Genomic DNA, 27,765 nt, shown 5'->3' with positions numbered 1-27,765 from the left:
CACCCTCACTCACCCTCCCTCACCCTCACTCACCCTCCCTCACCCACAACCCCTCACCCACCCTCAACCCCTCACCCTCACTCAACACCTCAGCCTTGCCCTCACTTGCCCTCACCCTCAACCCCTCACCCTCAACCACTCACCCTCAATCACTCACCCTCAACCACTCACCCTCAACCACTCACCCTCAACCACTCACCCTCAACCACTCACCCTCAACCACTCACCCTCAACCACTCACCCTCAACCCCTCACCCTCAAACAGTCACCCTCAACAACTCACCCTCAACAACTCACCCTCAGCAACTCACCCTCACCCACTCACCCGCACCCAGTCGCCCTCACCATCAACCCCTCATGCTATTTTTAAGGGTAACTTACAGACTAAAGATTTTCTATGTTGCCTCACTGAAACATTTGCGATTTTGCATTTTTGGGATAATCACCACTGTATTTTAACGTTCCCACACACACGACAGTAAGGTACAAAAATTCTATAGTCACTCACCCTCAACGCCTCACCCAACATCTCACCTTGACTCACCATCAACATCTCACCCTCACTCACCCTGAAAACATCAGCCTCAATTCCTCACCTCAACCCCTCACCCTCAAGCATTCACCCTCACTCACCCTCCCTCACCCTCACTCACCCTCAACCCCTCACCCACCCTCAACCCCTCACCCTCACTCAACACCTCAGCCTTGCCCTCACTTGCCCTCACCCTCAACCCCTCACCCTCAACCACTCACCCTCAATCACTCACCCTCAACCACTCACCCTCAACCACTCACCCTCAACCACTCACCCTCAACCACTCACCCTCAACCACTCACCCTCAACCACTGTCCCTCAACATCTCACCCTCACTCACCCTCAACACCTCACCCTCAACCCCTCACCCCCAACCCTCACCCGCAACCCCTCACCTTGCACCCCTCCCCCACACCTCACCCTCAACCCCTCACCCCCAACCCTCACCCGCAACCCCTCACCTTGCACCCCTCCCCCTCACTCACCCTCCATCACCCTCAACCCCTCACCTACATCATCAACACTTCACCCTCAACACCTCACTCACCCTCAACCCCTCCCACTCACCCTCAATCACCCTCACCCTCACTCACCCTCAACACCTCACCATCACTGACATTCAACCCCTCACCCTCACTAACTCTCAATGACTCAATCACCCTTACCCTCACTCGCATTCAATATCTCACCCACACTAACACTGAACGCCTCACTCACCCTCACTTTTACCCTCACTCACACTCAACAGTTCAACCTCACCCTCACTCACATTCACCCTCTCCCTCAACTCCTTATGCCATTTGTAAAGCGTAACTTGGATCAGACAGTTACAGTCAAATTACATTAAGGTTGAAATTGGCGTCTGTAAACTTTATTGATTTTTATCAAAACTCCTCCACTCACCCTCAACCACTCACCCTCAACCACTCACCCTCAACAACTCACCCTCAACCACTCACCCTCAACCACTCACCCTCAACCAATCACCCTCACCCTCAACCCTCACCTACCCTCACCCTCAACACTCACCTACCCTCACCCACCCTCAACCCCTCACCCTCACTCAACACCTCAGCATCGCCCTCACTCCCCCTCACCCTCAACGTCTCATGCTATTTTAAAGGGTAACTTGGCGCTGACAGTTCAAGTCGAATGACAGTAAGGTAGAAAAATTCTATAGTCACTCACCCTCAACGCCTCACCCAACATCTCACCTTGACTCACCATCAACATCTCACCCTCACTCACCCTCAAAACGCCTCACCCTCACTCATCCTCACCCTCAACCCCTCATGCCACTTTTTAAGTTTAACTTTGAGTACACAGTTCAAGTCGATTTAGATTAAAGTAGAAAATGGTCTCTGGAAACGTTAACAAAACTCCTATAGTTTACATACTATGCCGTACACACACACCAACATAATTCCTAGCATTTAAAATTACCAACAGACACATTCTAGGGCCGCATCCTCAGCAATGCTCACGATTTTTATACTACAAATAACAACACAACTTTGATGGCAAATAAATCAGCTCTGAACATTTCGCCACACCTATCGCTACATTTCTCTATTGCCAAACAAAATCATCGACCTACTTTCTCAGTCTCCTACTGTACTTCTATGCTGACACTCACACATTAATGGAGGCATCTGCAGCAATGTCCTGTCTTTTCATACTAAACATAAACGCCACAACTTTGATCCTGTATATTACAAGACTTACATTAAGGGACGCACCCGCAGCCAAATTCTGTATTTACAACACGTACACACACAGCCAAAATTATCCTAGCATTTACAAATACCCACAGACACATCTTTCTCATTCGCCGACTGGACGGCTCCACAGCCCTGTTCAGTATTTGCATACTAAACATAAACGCCACAACTTCGGCACATCTTTCACCCTGTATATTACAAGCGTTCTATGTTTCTAAATGAAACTTTGTATACTTTACAAGCTTTAGATATTCCACTTTTTAAGGGTTACTTCGAGCAAAAAAAGTTGAACTTCAATGACAGAAACGTTAAATAAAACAGACGACTAAAAAAAAATTTTACTTTGTCAGTTCCGAGCTAACTCTTATGTGCGCTTAAGTGAGTTGGCCAGGGAAGTCTACTGGCGCGCCAATGTCGAAACTCCATTTGCATACACATTCAAACATTCACACTTCTAATTCGCGCACATCAGCTAGTGTGACTTTTCCTTGGGGCAAGGGAAGGACTGCAAGACGGGTGTTAGCTCGAGAACAACAACAGACATCCCCCCCCCACCCCAAAATCAAGTAGAAACGTGAATTTTTTTCGCTAAACTTAAACAATCCCACTGAACGTAAATACGAACATTAGAAACGTTATTTGTTTTATCAAAACTTATTTAGTTTACATAACCAGGCCTAGTATTTCACAATTTTGTGGGACAACGTAGTATGTAACATCGGCCTATTCTACTTCGACTCTTGTACAGACTACATATTTTCAATGTTGCCTTCAGTGGGAAAATTACAATGTTGCCTTCGTTTGGATAACCACCATATTTCTGATACACACACATTAAGGGACGCATCCGCAGCAGACTCACTCTCACTCACCCGTTTTTTTTTTCTATTTAGTTAAGGGTAACTTTCAGCCAACCTCTCTTGCTATTTTGTTAAGGGTCACTTGCAGCACACATTTCAAGACGAATTACAGTAAGGCAGAAAATGGCGTCTGGAAACGTTTTTTTTTTAACATCATAACTCTTATACTTTAAATACAATCTACCACTGTATTTTAACATTTCGCCACTCTTACTCACCACCAACCTCTCTTTCTATTTTCTTAAGGGTAACTTGCAGCCAACCTCGATTCCTACTTTGTTGACTATGGCGCTTTTACAGACTAAAGATTTTCGATGTTGACTCACTCAAACATTCCAGATTTTGCCTTCTTTTGGATAATCACCACTGTATTTTAACGTTAACACACACACATTAATGTAGGCATGCTATCACAATAAAAAACAAAAGTTTGATGGCAAATACATCAGCTCAAAACATTTCGCCACACCTGTCTCAAGATTTATTGCCTGAAAAAATTATGTACCAGCTTCTAAATCCCCCACTCTATTTTACCGTTCCCACACACACATCAACCACTCACCCACAACCACTCACCCTCACCCACTCACCCTCACCCACTCACCCTCACCCACTCACCCTCACCCACTCACCCTCACCCACTCACCCTCACCCTCACCCACTCACCCTCACCCACTTACTCTCAACCACTCGCCCTCAACCACTCGCCCTCAACAACTCGCCCTCAACCACTCATCCTCAACCACTCATCCTCAACCGCTCACCCTCAACCACTCACCCTCAACCACTCACCCTCAACCACTCACCCTCAACCACTCACCCTCAACCACTCACCCTCAACCACTCACCCTCAACCACTCACCCTCAACCACTCACCCTCAACAACTCACCCTCAACCACTCACCCTCAACCACTCACCCTCAACCAATCACCCTCACCCTCAACCCTCACCTACCCTCACCCTCACCCTCAACACTCACCTACCCTCACCCACCCGCAACCCCTCATCCTCACTCAACACCTCAGCCTCGCCCTCACTCGCCCTAACCCTCAACGTCTCATGCTACTTTTTAAGGGTAACTTGGCGCTGACAGTTCCAGTCGAATGACAGTAAGGTAGAAAAATTCTATAGTCACTCACCCTGAACGCCTCACCCAACATCTCACCTTGACTCACCATCAACATCTCACCCTCACTCACCCTGAAAACATCAGCCTCAATTCCTCACCTCAACCCCTCACCCTCAAGCATTCACCCTCACTCACCCTCCCTCACCCTCACTCACCCTCCCTCACCCACGTTCCAGTCGAATGACAGTAAGGTAGAAAAATTCTATAGTCACTCACCCTCAACGCCTCACCCAACATCTCACCTTGACTCACCATCAACATCTCACCCTCACTCACCCTGAAAACATCAGCCTCAATTCCTCACCTCAACCCCTCACCCTCAAGCATTCACCCTCACTCACCCTCCCTCACCCTCACTCACCCTCCCTCACCCACAACCCCTCACCCACCCTCAACCCCTCACCCTCACTCAACACCTCAGCCTTGCCCTCACTCGCCCTCACCCTCAACCCCTCACCCTCAACCACTCACCCTCAATCACTCACCCTCAACCACTCACCCTCAACCACTCACCTTCAACCACTCACCCTCAACCACTCACCCTCAACCACTCACCCTCAACCACTCACCCTCAACCACTCACCCTCAAACAGTCACCCTCAAACATTCACCCTCAACAACTCACCCTCAACAACTCACCCTAAGCAACTCACCCTCACCCACTCACCCGCACCCAGTCGCCCTCACCATCAACCCCTCATGCTATTTTTAAGGGTAACTTACAGACTAAAGATTTTCTATGTTGCCTCACTGAAACATTTGCGATTTTGCATTTTTGGGATAATCACCACTGTATTTTAACGTTCCCACACACACATTAATGTAGGCATGCTATAACAAAAAAAAAACCCCAACTTTAATGGCAAGTACATCAGCTCAAAACATTTCGCCACACCTGTCTCTAGATTTATTTATTGGCATAAGAAAAATATGTACCATCTTCTAAATCCCCCACTCTATTTTAACGGTACCACACACACATCAACCACTCACCCTCAACCATTCACCCTCAACCATTCACCCTCAACCACTCACCCTCAACCACTCACCCTCAACCACTCACCCTCAAACAGTCACCCTCAAACACTCCCCCTCAAACACTCACCCTCAACCACTCACCCTCAACCACTCACCCTCAACAAGTCACCCTCAACCACTGTCCCTCAACATCTCACCCTCACTCACCCTCAACACCTCACCCTCAACCCCTCACCCCCAACCCTCACCCGCAACCCCTCACCTTGCACCCCTCCCCCACACCTCACCCTCAACCCCTCACCCCCAACCCTCACCCGCAACCCCTCACCTTGCACCCCTCCCCCTCACCCACCCTCCATCACCCTCAACCTCTCACCTACATCATCAACACTTCACCCTCAACACCTCACTCACCCTCAACCCCTCCCACTCACCCTCACTCACCCTCACCCTCACTCACCCTCAACACCTCACCATCACTGACATTCAACCCCTCACCCTCACTAACTCTCAATGACTCAATCACCCTTACCCTCACTCGCATTCAATATCTCACCCACACTAACACTGAACGCCTCACTCACCCTCACTTTTATCCTCACTCACACTCAACAGTTCAACCTCACCCTCACTCACATTCACCCTCTCCCTCAACTCCTTATGCCATTTGTAAAGCGTAACTTGGATCAGACAGTTACAGTCAAATTACATTAAGGTTTAAATTGGCGTCTGTAAACTTTATTGATTTTTATCAAAACTCCTCCACTCACCCTCAACCACTCACCCTCAACCACTCACCCTCAACAACTCACCCTCAACCACTCACCCTCAACCACTCACCCTCAACCAATCACCCTCACCCTCAACCCTCACCTACCCTCACCCTCAACACTCACCTACCCTCACCCACCCTCAACCCCTCACCCTCACTCAACACCTCAGCATCGCCCTCACTCCCCCTCACCCTCAACGTCTCATGCTATTTTTAAGGGTAACTTGGTCTGACAGTTCAAGTCGAATGACAGTAAGGTAGAAAAATTCTATAGTCACTCACCCTCAACGCCTCACCCAACATCTCACCTTGAATCACCATCAACATCTCACCCTCACTCACCCTCAAAACATCAGCCTCAATTCCTCACCTCAACCCCTCACCCTCAACCACTCACCCTCAATCACTCACCCTCAACCACTCACCCTCAACCACTCACCTTCAACCACTCACCCTCAACCACTCACCCTCAACCACTCACCCTCAACCACTCACCCTCAACCACTCACCCTCAAACAGTCACCCTCAAACATTCACCCTCAACAACTCACCCTCAACAACTCACCCTAAGCAACTCACCCTCACCCACTCACCCGCACCCAGTCGCCCTCACCATCAACCCCTCATGCTATTTTTAAGGGTAACTTACAGACTAAAGATTTTCTATGTTGCCTCACTGAAACATTTGCGATTTTGCATTTTTGGGATAATCACCACTGTATTTTAACGTTCCCACACACACATTAATGTAGGCATGCTATAACAAAAAAAAAACCCCAACTTTAATGGCAAGTACATCAGCTCAAAACATTTCGCCACACCTGTCTCTAGATTTATTTATTGGCATAAGAAAAATATGTACCATCTTCTAAATCCCCCACTCTATTTTAACGGTACCACACACACATCAACCACTCACCCTCAACCACTCACCCTCAACTATTCACCCTCACTCACCCTCCCTCACCCTCACTCACCCTCCCTCACCCTCAACCCCTCACCCACCCTCAACCCCTCACCTTCACTCAACACCTCAGCCTTGCCCTCACTCGCCATCACCCTCAACCCCTCACCCTCAACCACTCACCCTCAACCACTCACCCTCAACCACTCACCCTCAACCACTCACCCTCAACCACTCACCCTCAACCACTCACCCTCAACCACTCACCCTCAACCACTCACCCTCAACCAATCACCCTCAACCAATCACCCTCAAACAGTCACCCTCAAACACTCACCCTCAACCACTCACCCTCAACCACTCACCCTCAACAACTGACCCTCAACAACTCACCCTCAACCACTCTCCCTCAACATCTCACCCTCACTCACCCTCAACACCTCACCCTCAACCCCTCACCCCCAACACTCACCCGCAACCCCTCACCTTCCACCCCTCACCCTCACTCACCCTCCATCACCCTCAACCCCTCACCTACATCATCAACACTTCACCCTAAACACCTCACTCACCCTCAACCCCTCCCACTCACCCTCACTCACCCTCAACACCTCACCATCACTAACACTCAACCCCTCACCCTCACTAACTCTCAATTACTCAATCACCCTTACTCTCACTCGCATTCAATATCTCACCCTCAACCACTCACCCTCAACCACTCACCCTCAACCACTCACCCTCAACCACTCACCCTCAACCACTCACCCTCAACCACTCACCCTCAACCACTCACCCTCAACCATTCACCCTCAACCATTCACCCTCAACCACTCACCCTCAACCACTCACCCTCAACCACTCACCCTCAACCACTCACCCTCAACCACTCACCCTCAACCACTCAACCTCAACCAATCACCCTCACCCTCAACCCTCACCTACCCTCACCCTCACCCTCAACACTCACCTACCCTCACCCACCCTCAACCCCTCAACCTTACTCAACAACTCAGTCTCACCCTCACTTGCCCTCACCCTCAACGTCTCATGCTATTTTTAAGGGTAACTTGGCGCAGACAGTTCAAGTCGAATGACAGTAAGGTAGAAAGATTCTATAGTCACTCACCCTCAACGCCTCACCCAACATCTCACCTTCACTCACCATCAACATCTCACACTCATTCACCCTCAAAACATCAGCCTCAATTCCTCACCTCAACCCCTCACCCTCAACCATTCACCCTCACTCACCCTCCCTCACCCTCAACCCCTCACCCACACTCTCAACACTTCACCCTACACACCTCACCCTCAGTAACTCTCAATACCTCAATCACCCTTCCCCTCACTCACCCTCAATACCTCACCCTCACTAACACTCAACCCCTCACTCACCCTCACTCTTACTTCCAGTTACACTCAAGACCTCAGCCTCACCCTCACTCATCCTCACCCTCAACCCCTCATGCCATTTTTAAGTGTACCTTTGAGTAGACAGTTCAAGTTGATTTACATTAAAGGATAAAATGGTGTCTGGAAACGTTAACAAAAGTACTATAGTTTACATACCATGCCGTACACACACACCAACATAATTCCTAGCATTTAAAATTACCCACAAACACATTCAAGGGCCGCATCCTTAGCAATGCTCACTATTTTTATACAACAAATAACAACACAACTTTGATGGCAAATAAATCAGCTCCGAACATTTCGCCACACCTATCGCTACATTAATCTATTGGCAAACAAAATCATCGGACATCTTTTTCATTCTCACACTGTATTTCTATGGTGACACTCACACATTAATGGAGGCATCTGCAGCAATGTCCTGTCTTTTCATACTAAACATAAACGCCACAACTTTGAGCCTGTATATTACAAGACTTACATTAAGGGACGCACCCGCAGCGAAATTCTGTATTTACAACACGTACACACACAGCCAAAATTCCCATAGTATTTAAAAATACACACAGACACATGTAAGGGCCACTTACGCAGCAATGTTCACTATTTTCATACTGAAACGGAAAACACAACTTTTATGGCAAATATTGCATCCGCCCTTTGACCCGTTCAGCACCACACCTGTCTTTCCATTTATTTTTTGCCAAACAAAATTATCCACCATCTTTCTCATTCACCCACTTTTTTTTAACGTTGCCACACACACATTAATGGACGCATCCGCGGCAATTTTCAGTATTTTCATACTAAACCTAAACGGCACAACTTCGAGCCACTATATTACAAGAGTTGTATGTTTTTAAGTGAAACTTTGTATACTTTTGATGCTTTATATATGCCATTTTTAAGTGTAACTTCGAGCAGACAGTTGAAGTCCAATTACACTAACGTAAATAAAAAAAAAAAGGCCCTTTGCTATGTGAGTTCCGAGCAAATTCTTATATGGCCTTAAGGGAGTTGCCCAGTGAAGTCTACTGGCGCGCCTATGTCGAAACTCCATCTGCATACACATTCAAACATTCACACTTCCAAGTCGCGCACATCAGCTAGTGTGACTTTTCCTTGGGGCAAGGGAAGGACTAAAAGCTTTGATCCTTTCTTAAACACAAAAAGAAAAAAAAAGATTCTTGCATCGTTACCCCCTATTTAAGCAGAGGGACGGGTCACTTTAAGTCATACTCTCTTTTTACCAGCGAGGACAGAACTTCGACTTACAGAACGGCGCTGAACTTGCTGCTATCGACCAACAGCCACTGAAAAATTACGGCATTCAATCTTAGAACGTAAGTGCATGCAAGTGTTATTTCTATACATCTAAGGGACAGTATTGATATTTTTAGTTGCGTTTATTAGAACTGTTACTATATCAACATTGCACCTGTGTTAAATTATTCTGCGACATGTGTGTTTGCAAATCTTCATTTTCTATGGTAATACTTAGCAAAAGACTACGTAATTTCTAAAACAGGTCATACCTTGGTTTAAAACAACAGATACATATTGTTTATTTTTTGTTATCTCTTGTAGGTTATTGGTACGCTTTCAACATTTCCTTGATAGGGGGAAAGAAACTGCGCACCAACATATATCATGTAAGTACAGCCAACTGTTCACTCTTGTACACAATTTTTACTTCCGTTCCTAACACTCCGACGTGGGGGCAGGGTCAGTGGTTAAGGGTCGGGTCGACAGCAACAACATAAAACTGACCATGAGGTTATTCACAGTACCCTGGAGGCGAAGTGTTCGTGCACTGAGCCCTCCCGGCATACACATATTTTTGTCGCTCTCTTTCTCTCTTCGTCTCCCTCACTCTCTATAGCACACTAATCACACACACCCTGTCACATTAGGCAAAACACTGCATCTTACACTAATCACACACAGCCTGTCACATTAGGCAAAACAATGACTGCCACCCTTATACAACACGTGCAACTCCTACGCAATGTAACATCATGTCACTTCGCCACTACAGCAACAAACTTTCAGTCAGAACTTCTAATTGCACAGTAATTTGCATGTAAACAGGCAACACTTTACAACATTTACGCACAATGCATTAATTCGTTGCTTTACTTGCAGTTAGTAATCCAAGTTACAAGCTGACACACAGAAACAGCCACTCGGACAACTACTAGTATTACATTTTCACAAGCACACATCCAATAACACATTAGCCTGGATTAGCTGCCTACCCAAAAAAAAAATTGACCGTACACTTACTACACTATTCACAGGCACATTGGAACATTAGGGGGAATAGTACAGTCATAATCCGTTCTCAACACTTCGCCACACCACAACAAACTTTTCATACACACAATACACTATCAAGGGGAATTTCGCAAACACCCTCTATTACCTGGGTACTCACAATCTTTCAAGCAGGTGAAAAATGTACTGTTTACTTTGTGTACAACGACCGCATTGGTGGAGGCAATGTTAGTTGTCAAGGGTCGTGGCGACAGCAACAACATTAAAATGACCATGAGGTTAAGCACAGAACCCTGCAGCCGAAGGCTTCGTGCGCTGAGCCCTCCCGGCATACACATAATTTTATCGCTCTCTTTCTCTTTCGGTCTCCCTACATCTCTATAGCTCTCTCTCCCTCTCTATAGCTCCCCCTCCCTCTCTCCTGTCTTCCTCTGTTTCACTCTAACTGTGTTCCTCCCTCTGTCTCACTCCCCCTCTTTTCTTACACCTCTCTCCCTCCCTCTCCGTCTCCCTCCCTATCACCCTTCATCTCACTCCCTTTCTCTTCCTCTCCCTCCATTTCCCTTCCTTTCCCTACCTTTCCCTTCCTCTCTGTCTTTGTACATAACTCTCCATTTGTCTCCCATTTACTCCCTCTCTATCTTTCTACATTACTTGCACATTAACTGGTTACACCAACACTTTGCCACACCACAACTAAATTTTCATACACACATTCCACGAACAAGGACACTTTCACACACACACTCTATTACATGCCTACTCACAATCTTTCTCTCAGGGGCAAAATTTAATGTTTACTTAGTGTCCAATGACCGCATCGGTGGGGGCAGGGTGAGTGGTTAAGGCTCGGGGCGACAGCAACAACATAAAACTGTCCATGATGTTATTCACAGTACCCTGCAGCCGAAGGCTTCGTGCACTGAGCCCTCCCGGCATAGACATAATTTTTCGCTCTCTTTCTCTCTTCGTCTCCCTACCTCTCTATAGCACACTAATCACACACACCCTGTCACATTAGGCAAAACACTGCATCTTACACTAATCACACACAGCCTGTCACATTAGGCAAAACACTGACTGCCACCCTTATACAACACGTGCAACTCCTACGCAATGTAACATCATAGCACTTCGCCACTACAGCACCAAACTTTCAGTCAAAAGTTCTAATTGAACATTAATTTGCACGTAAACAGGCAACACTTTACAAGATTTACGCACAATGCATTCATTCGTTGCTTTACTTGCACAGTTAGTAATCCAAGTTACAAGCTGACACACAGAAACAGCCACTCGTACAACTACTAGTATTACATTTTCACAAGCACACATCCAATAACATATTCGCCAGGATTAGCTGCCTACCCCAAAAAATAATGCACCTTACACTTACTACACTATTCACAGGCACATTGGAACATTAGGGCGAATAGCACAGTCAGAATCCGTTCTCAACACTTCGCCACACCACAACAAAGTTTTCATACACTCAATCCACTATCAAGGGGACTTTCGCCCACCCCCTCTATTACATGGCTACTCACAATCTTTCAAGCAGGTTAAAAATGTACTGTTTACTTTGTGTACAAGGACCCCATTGGTGGGGGCAATGTTAGTTGTCAAGGATCGGGGCGACAGCAACAATATTAAACTGACCATGAGCTTAATCACAGGACCCTGCAGCCTAAGGCTTCGTGCACTGAGCCCTCCCGGCATACACATAACTTTCTCGCTCTCTTTCGGTCTCCCTACATCTCTATAGCTCTCTCTCCCTCTCTATAGCTCCCCCTCCCTCTCTCCTATCTTCCTCTGTTTCACTCTAACTGTGTTCCTCCCTCTGTCTCACTCCCCCTTTTTTCTTCCTCCTCTCTCCCTCCCTCTCCGTCTCCGTCCCTATCACCCTGCATCTCACTCCCTTTCTCTTCCTCTCCCTCCATTTCCCTTCCTTTCCCTAACTTTCCCTTCCTCTCTGTCTTTGTACATAACTCTCCATTTGTCTACCATTTACTCCCTCTCTATCTTTCTACATTACTTGTACACTAACTGTGTACACTTTCAATATTACACGCACACCGCATTCATTTCATTTTCATATTCAATACAATATAGGAAGTAATCTAAGTTACACGATGACACACACACACATTTTTCAGGACGTCTCGCACTATTAACTCTTCACGCACACACTCACTCCCTCTCCATCCCCAACAACAATTCCAAGCCAGAATTAGCTGCCTACCCAAAAAAAAATTGCCCATACACTTACTACACTAGTCACAGGCACATTACAACATTAGGGGGAATAGTACAGTCATAATCCGTTCGCAACACTTCGCCACACCACAACAAATTTTTCATACACACAATCCACTATCAAGGGGACTTTCGCTAACAACCTCTGTTACATGGCTAATCACAATCTTTCAAGCAGGTGAAAAATGTACCGTTTACTTTGTGTCCAAGGACCGCATCGGTGGGGGCAGGGTTAGTTGTTAAGGGTCGGGGCAACAGCAACAACATTAAACTGACCATGAGGTTAATCACAGGACCCTGCAGCCGAAGGCTTCGTGCACTGAGCCCTCCCGGCATACACATAATTTTCGCGCTCTCTTTCTCTTTCGGACTCCCTACATCTCTATAGCTCTCTCTCCCTCTCTATAGCTACCCCTCCCTCTCTCCCATCTTCCTCTCTTTCACTCTAACTGTGTTCCTCCCTCTGTCTCACTCCCACTTTTTTCTTCCTCCTCTCTCCCTCCCTCTCCGTCTCCCTCCCTATCACCCTGCATCTCACTCCCTTTCTCTTCCTCTCCCTCCATTTCCCTTCCTTTCCCTAACTTTCCCTTCCTTTCTGTCTTTGTACATAACTCTCCATTTGTCTCCCATTTACTCCCTCTCTATCTTTCTACATTACTTCCACAGTAACTGGGTACACCAACACTTCGCCACACCACAACAAAATTTTCATACACACATTCCACGAACAAGGACACTTTCACACACACACTCTATTACATGCCTACTCACAATCTTTCTCTCAGGGGCAAAATGTAATGTTTACTTAGTGTCCAATGACCGCATCGGTGGGGGCAGGGTCAGTGGTTAAGGCTTGGGGTGACAGCAACAACATAAAAATGAGCATCACTAGCCCTCAACACCTCACACACACACCCTCAACACTTCTCCTTCAACTCCTCACTCACCCTCACTCTCACTCAACACTTCAACACCTCAGCCTCACTCACCCTCAACACCTCACTCACCCACAACACCTCATTCCCACTCACCCACACTCAGCCTCATCCTTACTCACCCTCAGCTTCTCACCATCACTCACCCTCAATCTCTAAGTCTAATCTACCTTCACTCACCCTCAACCCCTCACCCTCACTCACACTCACTCACACCATCCTCACTCACCCTCATGCTCACTCACCCTCATGCTCACTCACCCTCATGCTCACTCACCCTCATGCTCACTCACCCTCATGCTCACTTACCCTCAACATGTCATCCTCACTCACCCTCACCATTACTCACCATCAAACCGTCACCCTCACTCACCCTCACCCTCACCCTCACTCACCCTCATCCCCTCCCCCTCACTCACCCTCACCCTCACCCTCACCACCTCACCTCAACAACAATCAACACCTCACCCTCACACTCACACCCTCAACATTTCATCCTCATTCACCCTCAACCCCTCACCTACACTCACCCTCTCTCTCCTTCTCTAGCTCCCCCTCCCTCTCTCTTGCCTTCCTCTTTCTCACTCTAACTTTGTTAATCCCTCTGTCTCCCTCTCCCTCTCTCTCCCTCCCTCCATCCCCGTCTCACTTCCTATCACTCTCCCTCTCACTCCCTTTACCTTCCTCACACCTCATCCATTCTCTGATTCAATGCAACACATAACACACACACACACATTTTTTAATGTCTCTCAGTATTAACTTTTCACGCACTCACTCACTCTCTCTCTGTCCCCCTTTTCCTCCCACTCCCTCTCTCTCCCTCTATCATCTCACCCTGCCTGTGTGCCAGCCGTGGCACATACACTCACAGCAGCACTAGAGCTCTTAACAGGTCTTTAAAAGACTATTTACATGCTAATGTGTCTTTTATGGCAAAAATTCGGAGAAATATATTCTAAACAATATGTTTTTTTTCAACTTTCAGATTATTCAAACAACAACAAAAGAAACAGAAGTTAAGGTAAATACTACTTTGCCACTTCGTTTAAAAATTGTTAAAAGTTCATACCTTACAGTCCCCTAAAAAATTTTTTAGTTCACAAACCTTCTCAATTTACATTTGTTGATAACAACATTTCAGTATAACTTTGAAGATGCAGAAATGCTTAAAAGCAAGTTACCATCAAGGGAATAGCAAATTTAATAGCAAATCACAAGGTAAGCAATGCTTACCAAATAGTGCTTTTGCTGTCTTGCACAATTTATGCAAGCCAGTAACTACTTGGAACTCTAATGATCTGCATTATATAATGGACCGTGGGGACGCTTTATATCTCCAAATGCATTCTATTAACAAAGAAACACTTATGCATCCAGATGACCTGCCAAGGTATATAGACCACAATCAAGAGATATATTCACTTTTGCTACGGAATGCTTACTACGGTGATGTCCTTAAACGTTTTGATAAAGCCTACCCAGATATTAGCACAGCATTAAATGTTACTATTAAGAAGCACTGTGGTGTTCTACTTTGTATGAATGTTTATGTAATAGCTATTTTCAAACATATGCAATCATACTTTGTATTTGATTCACATAGTAGGGACCATGAAGGCATGCCTCATTCAAACGGAACATGTGTTACAATTGCATTTAATTCGTTTGAAGGGCTAATTCAATATGTTATGAAACTAGCATATAACTTAAAACATCAGGCTGAGCAATGTGTCCAATTTGAATTAACACCAATAGATATAAAAGTCATTCAAAGAAAATCCTTTACAAAAGCACTTACTGTGCACAAAAAAAATAGTCAACTGCCGCAAGAAAGAAAAATTTGGGTACATACTACTGAATGTACTCCTAATCAGACGATAACATCAACATCAATGTCTTCTGATCATTTACAGAATACAAGTAAGGGAGGGAATAGCAATAGCAATCATTTACCACAATTACCAGGTAATAGTAAAGCTATCCAGGGAACAAATAAACAGTCTCGGAAAAGAAAAAGGGATTCAAGTACATGTCCAACTACAGTTGTACAAAGAAAAAAAATTAATACAGCTGAAGAAGACATTACCAACAGTCAACTAAGTGCTACTGATAATAACATACCCATCTTCACGCAAGGCCAAAGACAGAAACGAGGTAAACAAATCCATACAATCATTCGCAAATTCCACCGGGAAATATTGCATGGGCCAGAGTACATTTGTACTCTTTGCAATCAACTGTGGCATAAACAAACGTTGCTAAATATACGCAGTGTTAGCCAATCCGAAATTTTCAACGAGTGTAACATTAGTAACAAGAAAACAACTTTTATTTGTAAGACTTGCTATTATTACATTCGCAAAAACAAAATACCACCATGTTCAATTGTAAATGGCATGGGCTTCCCAAATGTACCAGTTGAATTAGAATTATATGATTTAGAAGAAAGATTAGTTTCACCTAGGATACCATTCTTACAAATTCGGAGTCTGCCACGCGGTTTTCAAAAATCATTATCAGGTGCAGTAGTTAATGTACCTGCAGATGTTATGACAACTGTTACAATTTTACCAAGGCAAATTAATGACGCCATGACAATCCCAGTGAAATTAAAAAGGAAATTAATCTATAAATCATATACACATTATGAGAATATTAGACCAAATACAGTAAAAAAGGCAGCTACATGGCTAGCGAAAAATAGTCGAATGTTTAATGAATATGGTGTTACCATTAACCCTGACTGGGAGTATATACCTCCAGAAATAGAATCTCACAATGAGACTTCTGAAACAAACAATTCATCTGATAGTTCGGACAACATAGAAGCTGGAAATTTGGATACTATGTTAACAAATGAAACTATTACTAGTAATTCGCTGAATGTGTTAAGTTTCGCTCCAGCTGAACATAACACGCCAAGAGGTTTATATGAGGATAAAGATTCAGAGTTTTTGGCTTTCCCTACTATTTTTTGTGGTGAACGAAGACCTAACAATAAGGAAAGACACATACCGGTACATTATAGTACTATTTGCCAAGCAGAGTTAAGGAGTTATGATAGAAGAGTCGCTAAATCTATTACTAATGTCTTTTTTAAACTGAAGAAATTACATATTAAGCAGATCCATGGTAAAATCAACATTTCCATCAGAAAACATTTTACAGATGGGAATAAAATAACTGCTAAAGACATTAAATGTAATATTGCCAATGTTTTACAGTTCAATGAGGGGTACAAAGTATTAAAAACTATACGCAGTTCACCTCCATATTGGGAAGGTTGCAAAAAAGATATTTTTGCTATGATAAGGCAACTTGGCATTCCCACTTTCTTTTTGACATTATCTGCTGCAGAAACAAAATGGCACCATTTAATAAATATACTATTGAGAGTTAGAAACTTACAGGAATGTACAGAGGAAGAATTCTTAAACATGTCTTGGGAAACTAAAAGTAAATTAATACAAGAAGATCCAATAACATGTGCAAGACAGTTTGACTATCAAGTTAGGAAATTCTTTAATTGTGTTTTGCTGAATGGCACTAATCCAATTGGGGAAATAGTAGACTACTTTTACAGAGTCGAATTCCAACAGAGAGGTTCTCCACATATACATGCATTACTCTGGGTAAACAAAGCACCATTGTATGGTGTTTCACCAGTGGAAGAAGTCAATAGCTTTATTGACAAATATATCACTTGTCATAAGTCTGAAAACCCTGTTTTACAACCGTTAATAAATCTACAAAGGCATGGTCACACCAAAAATTGCAGACGTAAACAGCAACGGACATGCAAATATCAATATCCCAAATATCCAATGTCAAGAACGCTCATATTAGAGCCATTAACACTGGAGGAGACAAATAACCAATGGCAAGATAATATGAAAATAATACATGAAGCTATGAATAATACTACTTTTAATACACTTTCTTTTGAGGAATTTTTGGACTTCATTAAAATGGATGATAAAGAATATATTACTTCTATACAAACTAGCTTACAAAAAACTACTATTTTTTTAAAAAGAACACCAGCCGAATGCTTCATCAATAACTACAATAGTACTCTTTTAGAAGCTTGGCGAGCAAATATAGACTTGCAGTTTATACTAGACCCTTATGCTTGTGCAGTCTATATTATCTCATATATTAGTAAATCGCAAAGAGGAATTAGCAAACTTCTAGCGCAAGCTGCTAAAGAGGTACCAAGCAATAGTAATATCAAAGATCAACTTAAACACATAGGGAACAAATTCCTCAACTGCACAGAAATTAGTGCTCAAGAAGCAGCATATCTAATTCTTCAAATACCATTACGGAAAAGCTCACGATCATTTGTATTTATTAATACTAGCCGTCCAGAGAAAAGAACTTATTTAATGCGTGATATCGAAACTATTAATAACTTGCCCGAAAATTCCACTGACATTCAATGTGAAAATATTATTATTAAGTACTGCAAACGGCCACAATCATTAGAGATGTGCACGTTAGCAGACTATGCGGCTAATTTCAACTATGTGAAGAAAAAAACACATGGGAAAGAAATAAATGATTGCGAAGATTTACTTGCAGAACAAAACTTTTACAGCTCAGATGAGGAAGAATTAGAAATAGAATGTAGTGACGGAAATAAACAACAGAAACATAATTATGATTATGCTTTAAATAAGCGCAGACAAGGGAAAATAATACGCTTTTGCAGATTTAGCAAAAATAATGAACCGGAAGAGTATTATAGAGAAATATTAATGTTGCACTATCCATGGAGGGAAGAAGAAAAAATACTAATCAACAAGGAAACTTACTATGATAGGTATCTGGAAGTTAAAACATTTGTTGACACACAACTAAAAATCTATAACAAACAGCATGGTGAACTTACAAACATTATTCATGAACAGTCTCATGAAAATGTCATTTCACCTCCTCTATCACCAACTGTGAATATACAGACAGAAGACCAAAATCCAGAACATAATAATAGATATGATTTGGCTCTAGATTTAGGAATTAGAACTACAACTGAAGAACAAAGATCAACTAACGTTCTTTTACCCAATGAAAAATACCAACAACTTATGCAAAACTTAACGGAAGAACAACTTAACTTTGTTTACCATCACTTGCATTGGTTTAAAACTACTAGCACTCCATGCTATACTTTTTGCACTGGAGGGGCTGGTGTTGGGAAAAGTTTTGTAATATCTGCACTTTATCAAACTTTACTACGCTACTATAACACTAAGGCCGGTGAAAATCCGGATAATGTTTATATCTTACTTACTGCTCCAACAGGAAAGGCTGCCCATAATATTAATGGCAAAACACTGCATAGCACTTTCAAAATACCTGTGTCGCAAAGTTTGTCTTATAAACAACTGAGTCATGAACATAGAACTGCTCTACAAATGGAAATGATGCATGTTAGAGTTGTTATTATTGATGAAATTTCAATGGTAGGCCACAATATGTTGAATTTTATACATAACAGGCTTCAAGAAATTAAATCATCTAATGAACCATTTGGAGGAATTTCTATTTTAGCCATTGGTGACTTTTACCAATTAAAACCTGTATTTGACAGATACATTTTTCAGGATTCGACACAAATGTATGGTCCTTTAAGTGCTAACTTGTGGAAAGAACATTTTAAAATTTTTGAATTAACAAAAATTATGCGCCAAAAAGAAGATCTACAATTTGCTGAATTACTAAACAGATTGAGAGAAGGCAAGCATACTGAAGAAGATATTTCACAAATTAAGCAAAGGGAAATACAACCTGATGAGACTTTATTAGAAACAATTCCATATATCATGTCAACTAATCTAGAAGTTAATGAAATTAACAAAAAGGTTTTAGAACAACATTGCAAAGATTATCCTGTCTACATAACAGTAGCAAGCGATACTGTTAGTTCTGATTTGTCTGAAAGTGTGAAAAAAACGATTCTTAAGCAACTGCCCAAAGATCCACAGAAAACAATGGGCCTTTCACATACATTACACATTGCCTTACAACTTCGTTATGATTTAAGTTGCAATGTGGATGTCAATGATGGTTTAACAAATGGCGCAACTGGTGTTGTACAATTAGTAGAATTGATTAACAATACACCTATTATTGTTTGGTTGTTATTTGACAATCCCACTATAGGAGAAACAACCAGACAACAATATAAACACTTATTTCATTCACAAACACAAAATACATGGACACCAATACATGCTATAGCTAGACATTTCCAATACACTAAGAAATTTATTACCATTATACGGAAGCAATTTCCTTTACGCCAAGCATCAGCACGCACTATACATCGCACACAAGGTGCAACTCTTGAACCACTTTATATACACTTTAATAACAGCAAGATTCATCATTTGCATTATGTTGCTATTAGCAGGGCAAAATCAATACAAAATGTCTATGTACACAATTTTGATGAACGTAAAATTGTAGTACATCCACAAGTTAATGAGGAAATGCACAGATTAAGGACAGAAATGCCACTTGAAATACATATCCCACAGTTACATACATACAGTGCACATTTCAATATCATTGCACACAATATAAGATCACTACAGAAAAATTTTTCATCTATGGTAGCGGATAGGAATATATTACAAGCAGACATTATTTGCTTAACTGAGATCAACACTACAAGAAATGCTACAGCTAATGATTTCAGTATAGAACAATATCATCACATTATATTTGATAAATTTCATACATACAACACAAACCATGGAATGATTATGTACTACAAAAAAGATTTATTTATATTGCCTATTTATGAGACACTTGAAGGGATAGACATTTTACATTTTACTCTACAGATTGATAACACAGATTACCTTATTATTATTTTATACAAACCACCCCTAAAAAGTATAACTTCTCTTTTTGATTTCATCACTAATATTACGGATTTTTACCCCATGCACAAATTGATTATTATAGGGGATTTCAATGTGGATGTATCTCAAACAAATGCAAACAGCAAGCAATTACTTGGATTCTTTGAAACAAAATTACAATGTCAACAACTCATTAACAGTTACACAACTAACTACCAATCCATTTTAGATCATATATATACAAATGACCAACTACACAACTATGGTACTTTAGAATGCTATTACAGTGATCATAAACCAATATGGGTTTGTATTTAACATGTTATATCACATTTTCTATTTCAGATGATGTCTATTGAAGAAATAATGAACATTAATACTGATGACAACAAACCATACCAGAAACCAATAAGAGTTAATGTCATCAGCTGCTCAGGGAAAACTACGTACAAAAATGCTAAACAAGAGCAGAAAATTTTATTCCATTTGGCTTTAGCAGATAAAACTGGAACAATTAAATGTACTTGTTACCAAGAAAATTTATATGAGCAAACGAAAATAAACTGTGGACTACTGATACGGAACTTTATTCTCAAAAACAAAACAATTTTAATTACAAAACAAACTAAAGTAACCAAATTTCCCGCAATGACAATCGAGGAGGGCCTGATCCAACAAGCAAACAACATTTTGCATCCGCCTGCACCATCGGCTTCTCCCATCAAGGAAATAAAACGGGCAAGTCTAAAAAGCCTGATGACCGTTTCAGGGACAATAATTGCCGTAAGTATGAACACAAACATGTTATCATGTCAACTAAAAAAAAATATTGTCTTGCAGTGGAAGAGTTGGACTTATTAGGATTGTAAATGACATATCTTATGTATTTGTGCTTTTTCGAAATTGCAAGTATAAATAGTCTGACGACTGTTTCAGGGACAATATGTGCCAGATGTATCAACACAAACATGTCATCATGTCTAGTACAAAAATGCATAGTTGGCTTACACACAAATTACACATTTAGGGGCCCGGTGTAGGTAGCCCTTTAGCGATCCCAATCGGCCAAAAAAAAAAAATTTTGGCCCGTTTCACATCGGTAAAGGGCTATTGAGATGTAGGGGCACATTTTAGGTAACTTTAGCAAATCTGTTTATTAACCAAAACGGTAGATTTACAGATTCAATAAAATTAACTGAAATGTAATGTAGGTAGGCAATGTACCTTCTGTACATGGCTTACACAATCGGTATTTTACCATGGAATACAAATCCAGGGTAAAATACCTATGGCATGTGACAGGCAGACCTGCCCTTACAGCAGGTATGCTTGCCACATGGCACCTGTGCCTTTTTTGCCGGTGCAGGAGGGTGTCAAAGTGACACCACCTGCACCCTTCATAATTCTTTAATTACAGATTCAGTAAATACCGATTCGGTAATGCCTAATCATTCCTATGTCCTTCAAAACCCATATGAATTAATGCGCATTACCTATTCGCTATTTACCGATTTGGTAATTAAAGATTTGTTAAGGATTCTGTAATGAATCCAGATGTTGGTACCTACATACAAAAATGGGATTTACCTACATCGGGCCCTTAGTAACATCACGGACAACATCAAAAAAGCTTGCATTAGACACTCTTTCACACTCTTTCACACTATGTATAAAGGGATAGTTTTGAGATATATAATATGTGAGTACTTTGGGGTATATTACAAATTCAAGTACTCTCCACAATGACAATTTTTACTAAAAAAAAATTGCACTATGGTAGAAAGTATGTTCATTTGGGTCGTGAAATATAATACATTATATTACCAGTGATACAATGCACTACTACTATGTTTTTTTACTGTCACTATTTTGTAGAATTGTTCTTTTTGGGTTTACCAAAAGTACACAAATACTGTCTTTACATCAATGCCTCACCCTCAGTCAACATCACTCACCCTCAACACCCAACTCTCACTCTCACTCAACACCTCACCCTCAACAATTCAATTTTAATGCCTCACTCACCCTCAATCTCACTCAGCCGAGATCACCCTCAACACCTCCTCCTCACTCAGCCTCAATCACCCTCACTAGCCCTCAACACCTCCCACTCTAAAACTCTACCCTTCTCCCTCAAATACTCACTCACTCTCACTCAACACCTCAACACCTCAGCCTCACAATCAACATCAATGACTCACCCTCACTTAGCATCATCCTTACTCACCCTCAACTTCTCACCCTCAATAACTCTCAACACCTCACCCTCATTCACACACAACACCTCACACTCAACAATTCACCCTTAATGCCTCACTCAGCCTTAATCTCAATCACCCTCAATCACCCTCAACACCTCTCACTCAATCACCCTCACTCACCCTCACTCGCCCTCAACACCTCCCCCTCAAAAAGTCAACACTTCTCACTCAACTCCTCAGTCACCCTCACTCAACACCTCAACACCTCAGCCTCAACATCAACACCTCACCCTCACTCAATTAATCACCCTCACTCACCCACACTCACACTCATCCTTACTCACCTTCAACTTCTCACATTCAATCTTTCAGCCTCAACACTCCCTCACTCTCACTCACCCTCAACGCCTCCCCCTAACTCGGCCTCACTCACACTCACCCTCACGTAACACATCGTCCTCACTCACCCTCAACCCCACCCTCACTCACCACCTCACCCTCAATAACTCACCCTCACCCACACCCTCACTCATGTCATCAGGTCTACTAAAAATATGCATACTTGCCTTACTCAGCCTCACTCACACTCACGCTCATCGTTACTCACCCTCAACTTCTCACCCTCACTCACCTTCAAACTCTCACCCTCACCCTCTCACCCTCACCCACCCTCATTTACATTCAACCTCACCCTCACGTAACACCTCATCCTCACTCACCCTCACTCCCCATCAACTCCTCACACTCAACACCTCACCATCACACTCACTCATGTCATCATGTCTACTTAAAAAATGCATAGTTCACTTACACACACATTACACCTTTAGTAACTTCAAAAACTAACTGGACACATTTTTGATTATGCACTCTTCACACATAGTAGCAAGTACAACTTTTGAAAAATATAAGATGCCAGTGCTTTGGTGTATACTACAAAAAAAAGTACTATGTACAAGGCCATTTTTTACAAGAAACATTTCAATCTTTTAGAAAGGAGGTTCATTTGGGTCGTTAAATATGATACATTATATAGCCTTTCAGACAATGCACTAGTAATATCTGTTTTTACAATCACTATTTAATAGAATGCTTTCTTTTTGTGTAGGAAGAGGACGCAAAAACGGTGTTTATCAATGGGCAAGATACCCCACTCAAATCCATTACAATAAAAGATGCAACTGATGATATAAAAGTGACACTGTGGAGAGAAGCGTCACTATTTAAAATACATCTTGGGAAATATGTGACCCTGACTCATGTCACTGTACATGAATTCAATTGCCAAAAAATATTGAATACAACGCGCCATAGCAAAATGGAGGTAAGCACAACGAACAAACAAAGTTTTGCAATTATCTCTTTTCAGCCACTCTTGGAATTGCACCCAGTCTTGCCCTTTCACCCACTCTGCCCCTTCCACCCACTCTGGACATTTTACCCACTCTGGACATTTCAGCCACTTGGGACCTTTCGCCCATTCGGGAGCTTTCACCCACTCGGGAGCTTTCACCTACTCGGAACCTTTCAACAACTCTGGCTCTTTCACACACTCTAGGCCTATCACCCACTCTAGACTTATCACCCACTCTCATACTCACTCACCCTCAACAACTCACCATCAACACCTCACCCTCATACTCACTCACCCTCAACTCTTCACGCTCATTCACCCTCACTCACCGTCAACACACTATCACACTACAACAACAAACAAATACTTACCACCACAGCAACACTTAACTCACCCTCAACACCTCACCCTTAACTCCTCACTCAACCTCAATCTCAATCATCATCAATCACCTTCAACATCTCACACTCAACACCACTCTCATACTCACTCACCCTCACAACATCACCCTCATTTACCCTCACTTACCGTCAACACACTATCACACTACAACTACAAAAAAACACTTACCACCACAACAACACTTCACTCACCCTAAACACCTCACCCTTAACTCCTCACACTCACTCATCCTCAATCACCCTCAACACCTCACCCTCAGTCACCCTCAACGCCTCAGCCACACTCACCCTGACACTCAGCTTCTCACCCTCAGCCTCAACACCTCACTCTCACTCACACTCAACGGCTCACCCTCAGTCAATCTCAACACATCACTCAACATCACTCTCACTCATCCTCAATCACACTCAACACCTCACTCTCAACACCTCACTCACCCTCAGCCCCTCACCCTCACTCACTCTCAACTCCTCACCCTCACTCATCCTCACTCACCCTCAACACCTCCCCCTCATTCTCACTCACTCTCACTCTCACTCACCCTCATACTCACTCACCCTCAACACACTATCACACTACAACCACACCAAAACTTAGCACCACTACACCACTTCAATCACGCTCAAAACATCCCCATCAGCCCCTTACTTACCCTCACTCTCACTCATCCTCAAACACTAACTCACCCTCAATCTCACTCACCCTCAACGCCTCACCCTCACTCACCCTCAACATCTCACCCTCACTCACCCTCAACACACTATGACACTACAACCACACAAAAAAATTATTACCACCACCTATCACCCAGTCTCGACCTATCACCCACTCAAACTCTATCAACAACTGGGACCCTTTCACCTACTCAGTCCATTTCACCCAATGTGTCCCTTTCAACAACTCTGTCCCTTTCAACCACTATAGGCCTTACACAAAAAATAAAGTATACACATTTTAAAAATAATTATTGCTTTTCTTTTCTCTCAACAGGTAACAGCCCCACCAGAGGAAAAGATGGACATTCTAATTTATGGTGTTGAAAGCTCTACTGAGCAAACAAGTATCATCACAATAAAAGTGACAAACACAGACGAATTGCAATCGATGCCCATCGAAAACGAGATCTTAATTAAATGGTTTATGTTAGATGAGGACGTTGAGAACATCGGAGATGCCCTTGTCCATTTTTTGCCACAAAATTTTGAAGTTGTCTTTTGTAATGGGCAAATCATAAAGATTCTTAAAGAAAAAGACGATGAAATATGTTCTGAGTAAATTTTGCATGTTGCCAGGATATCTTTTTTTTGTACAAAGTTAAACAATAAATATTTGTGTTTTTTTATAAAAAATAAACAAGTGTGTAATACAAATTTTACTACTTCTATGGTGATTTTTTCTATTCGAAAGGCAAATTATAACTAAGACACTCCATTTATACAACATAGTCACACCCACATACAAGATTTAGCCAATCCATTTGACATTAGAAAAACATATACAAATTACACATACTTTGTAGCTTACACGCACTACAGTATTATGTATGAATGAGACTGTTGAGCTAAAGACGCCTGTGCTGGTGCTGAGTTATGCTGTGTTGTTGAGCAATGTTACTGTGGGGGGCCGAATGTTAAGGTGGTATTGATGCGTGTTCCATTGGTGGACATCACAAATTAGGTTGTTGGGAGAAGTGCAACTGTTGTTGGAATGAGTTATGCTGTGGTGGTAATAGTTGAACACTAACACAGCACAACTCATCATCAACACTTCACAACTACAGCATTAGGAAGCACCTCAGTAACAACACTCATCAACACACCAACATCACTCTACACCACCGCAACAGCATCATTCTACCACAACAACATACACAAATACAAACACACTTTACAATAACGAGTCACACATGCAAAACACTCACATTTGTCAATAACACCCTCTCTCACACTCACTCACCCTCAACTCATCACCCACCCTGAATTACACTCACTCACCCTCAACACCTCACACTCACTCTCCCTCAACACCTCATCCTCACTCACCCTCAACACATCACCATCAGCCTCAAACATCTTCACTCACCATCAACACCTCACCCTCACTCACCCTCCACCCTGCACCCTCAAACACTCAATCACCCTCGCTCTCAACACCTCTCCCTCAACGCCTCACCCTTAACCCCTCACTCACCCTCAACGCCTCACCAACACTCACCCTCAGCCCCTCACCCTCACCTACAACACGTCACTCTCACTCACCCTCAACACCTCACCCTCAACAACTCACCATCAACACATCACTCACCCTCACTCTCACTCATCCTCAATACTCTCAACACCTCACCCTCAATACCTCACTCACCCTCAGTACCTCAGCCTCACTCACCCTCAACTCCTCACCCTCAACACCTCACCCACACTCATCCTCACTCACCCTCAAAAACTCACCATCAACACCTCACCCTCATACTCACTCACCCTCAACACCTCATCCTCATTTACCCTCACTCACCGTCAACACACTATCACACTACAACAACAAACAAATACTTACCAACACAGCAACACTTCACTCACCCTCACTTCACTCACCCTCAACACCTCACCCTTAACTCCTCACTCACCCTCAATCTCAATCATCATCAATCACCCTCTACACCTCACACTCAACAAATCACTCTCATACTCACTCACCCTCACTCACCCTCACTCACACTCAAAACATCACCCTCATTCACCCTCACTCATCGTCAACACACTATCACACTACAACTATAAACAAACACTTACCACAACAGCAACACTTCACTCACCCTAAACAACTCACCCTTTACTCCTCACTCACACTCACTCTCACTCATCAACAATAACGCTCAACACCTCACCCTCACTCAGCCTCAACGCCTCACCCACACTCACACCCTCACCCTCAGAACCTCACTCTCTATCATCCTCAATGCCTCACCCTCAACGCCTCACCCACTCACCCTCAGCTCTTCACCCTCAGCCTCAACACCTCACCCTCACTCACCATCAATGCCTCACCCTCAGTCAACATCAACACATCACACACCCTCACTATCACTCATCCTCAATCGCACTCAACACCTCACCCTCAACACCTCACTCACCCTCAGCCTCTCA

At 43.0% G+C, this 27,765-nt stretch overlaps 1 protein-coding gene across 1 annotated transcript; it reads left to right on the top strand.

The window, feature by feature from the left end:
• Positions 1 to 9,808: 9,808 nt before the first annotated feature.
• LOC147731770 (uncharacterized) lies at positions 9,809 to 25,990 on the top strand. The gene is made up of 5 exons (XM_086956895.1): positions 9,809 to 9,971; positions 14,776 to 14,811; positions 21,011 to 21,448; positions 23,975 to 24,190; positions 25,613 to 25,990. The coding sequence occupies exons 3-5, from the start codon at positions 21,011 to 21,013 to the stop codon at positions 25,895 to 25,897; spliced, it is 939 nt and encodes a 312-aa protein (XP_086813021.1). The 5' UTR covers positions 9,809 to 9,971; positions 14,776 to 14,811; the 3' UTR covers positions 25,898 to 25,990.
• Positions 25,991 to 27,765: the final 1,775 nt, after the last annotated feature.

The sequence above is a fragment of the Lissotriton vulgaris genome, chromosome 2_1 (assembly GCF_964263255.1).
Source record: "Lissotriton vulgaris chromosome 2_1, aLisVul1.2, whole genome shotgun sequence".
In the NCBI taxonomy this organism is placed as follows: Eukaryota; Metazoa; Chordata; class Amphibia; order Caudata; family Salamandridae; genus Lissotriton; species Lissotriton vulgaris.
The sequence above is the reverse complement of the archived record's forward strand: the minus strand, read 5'-3'. Positions and strand labels throughout refer to the sequence as shown.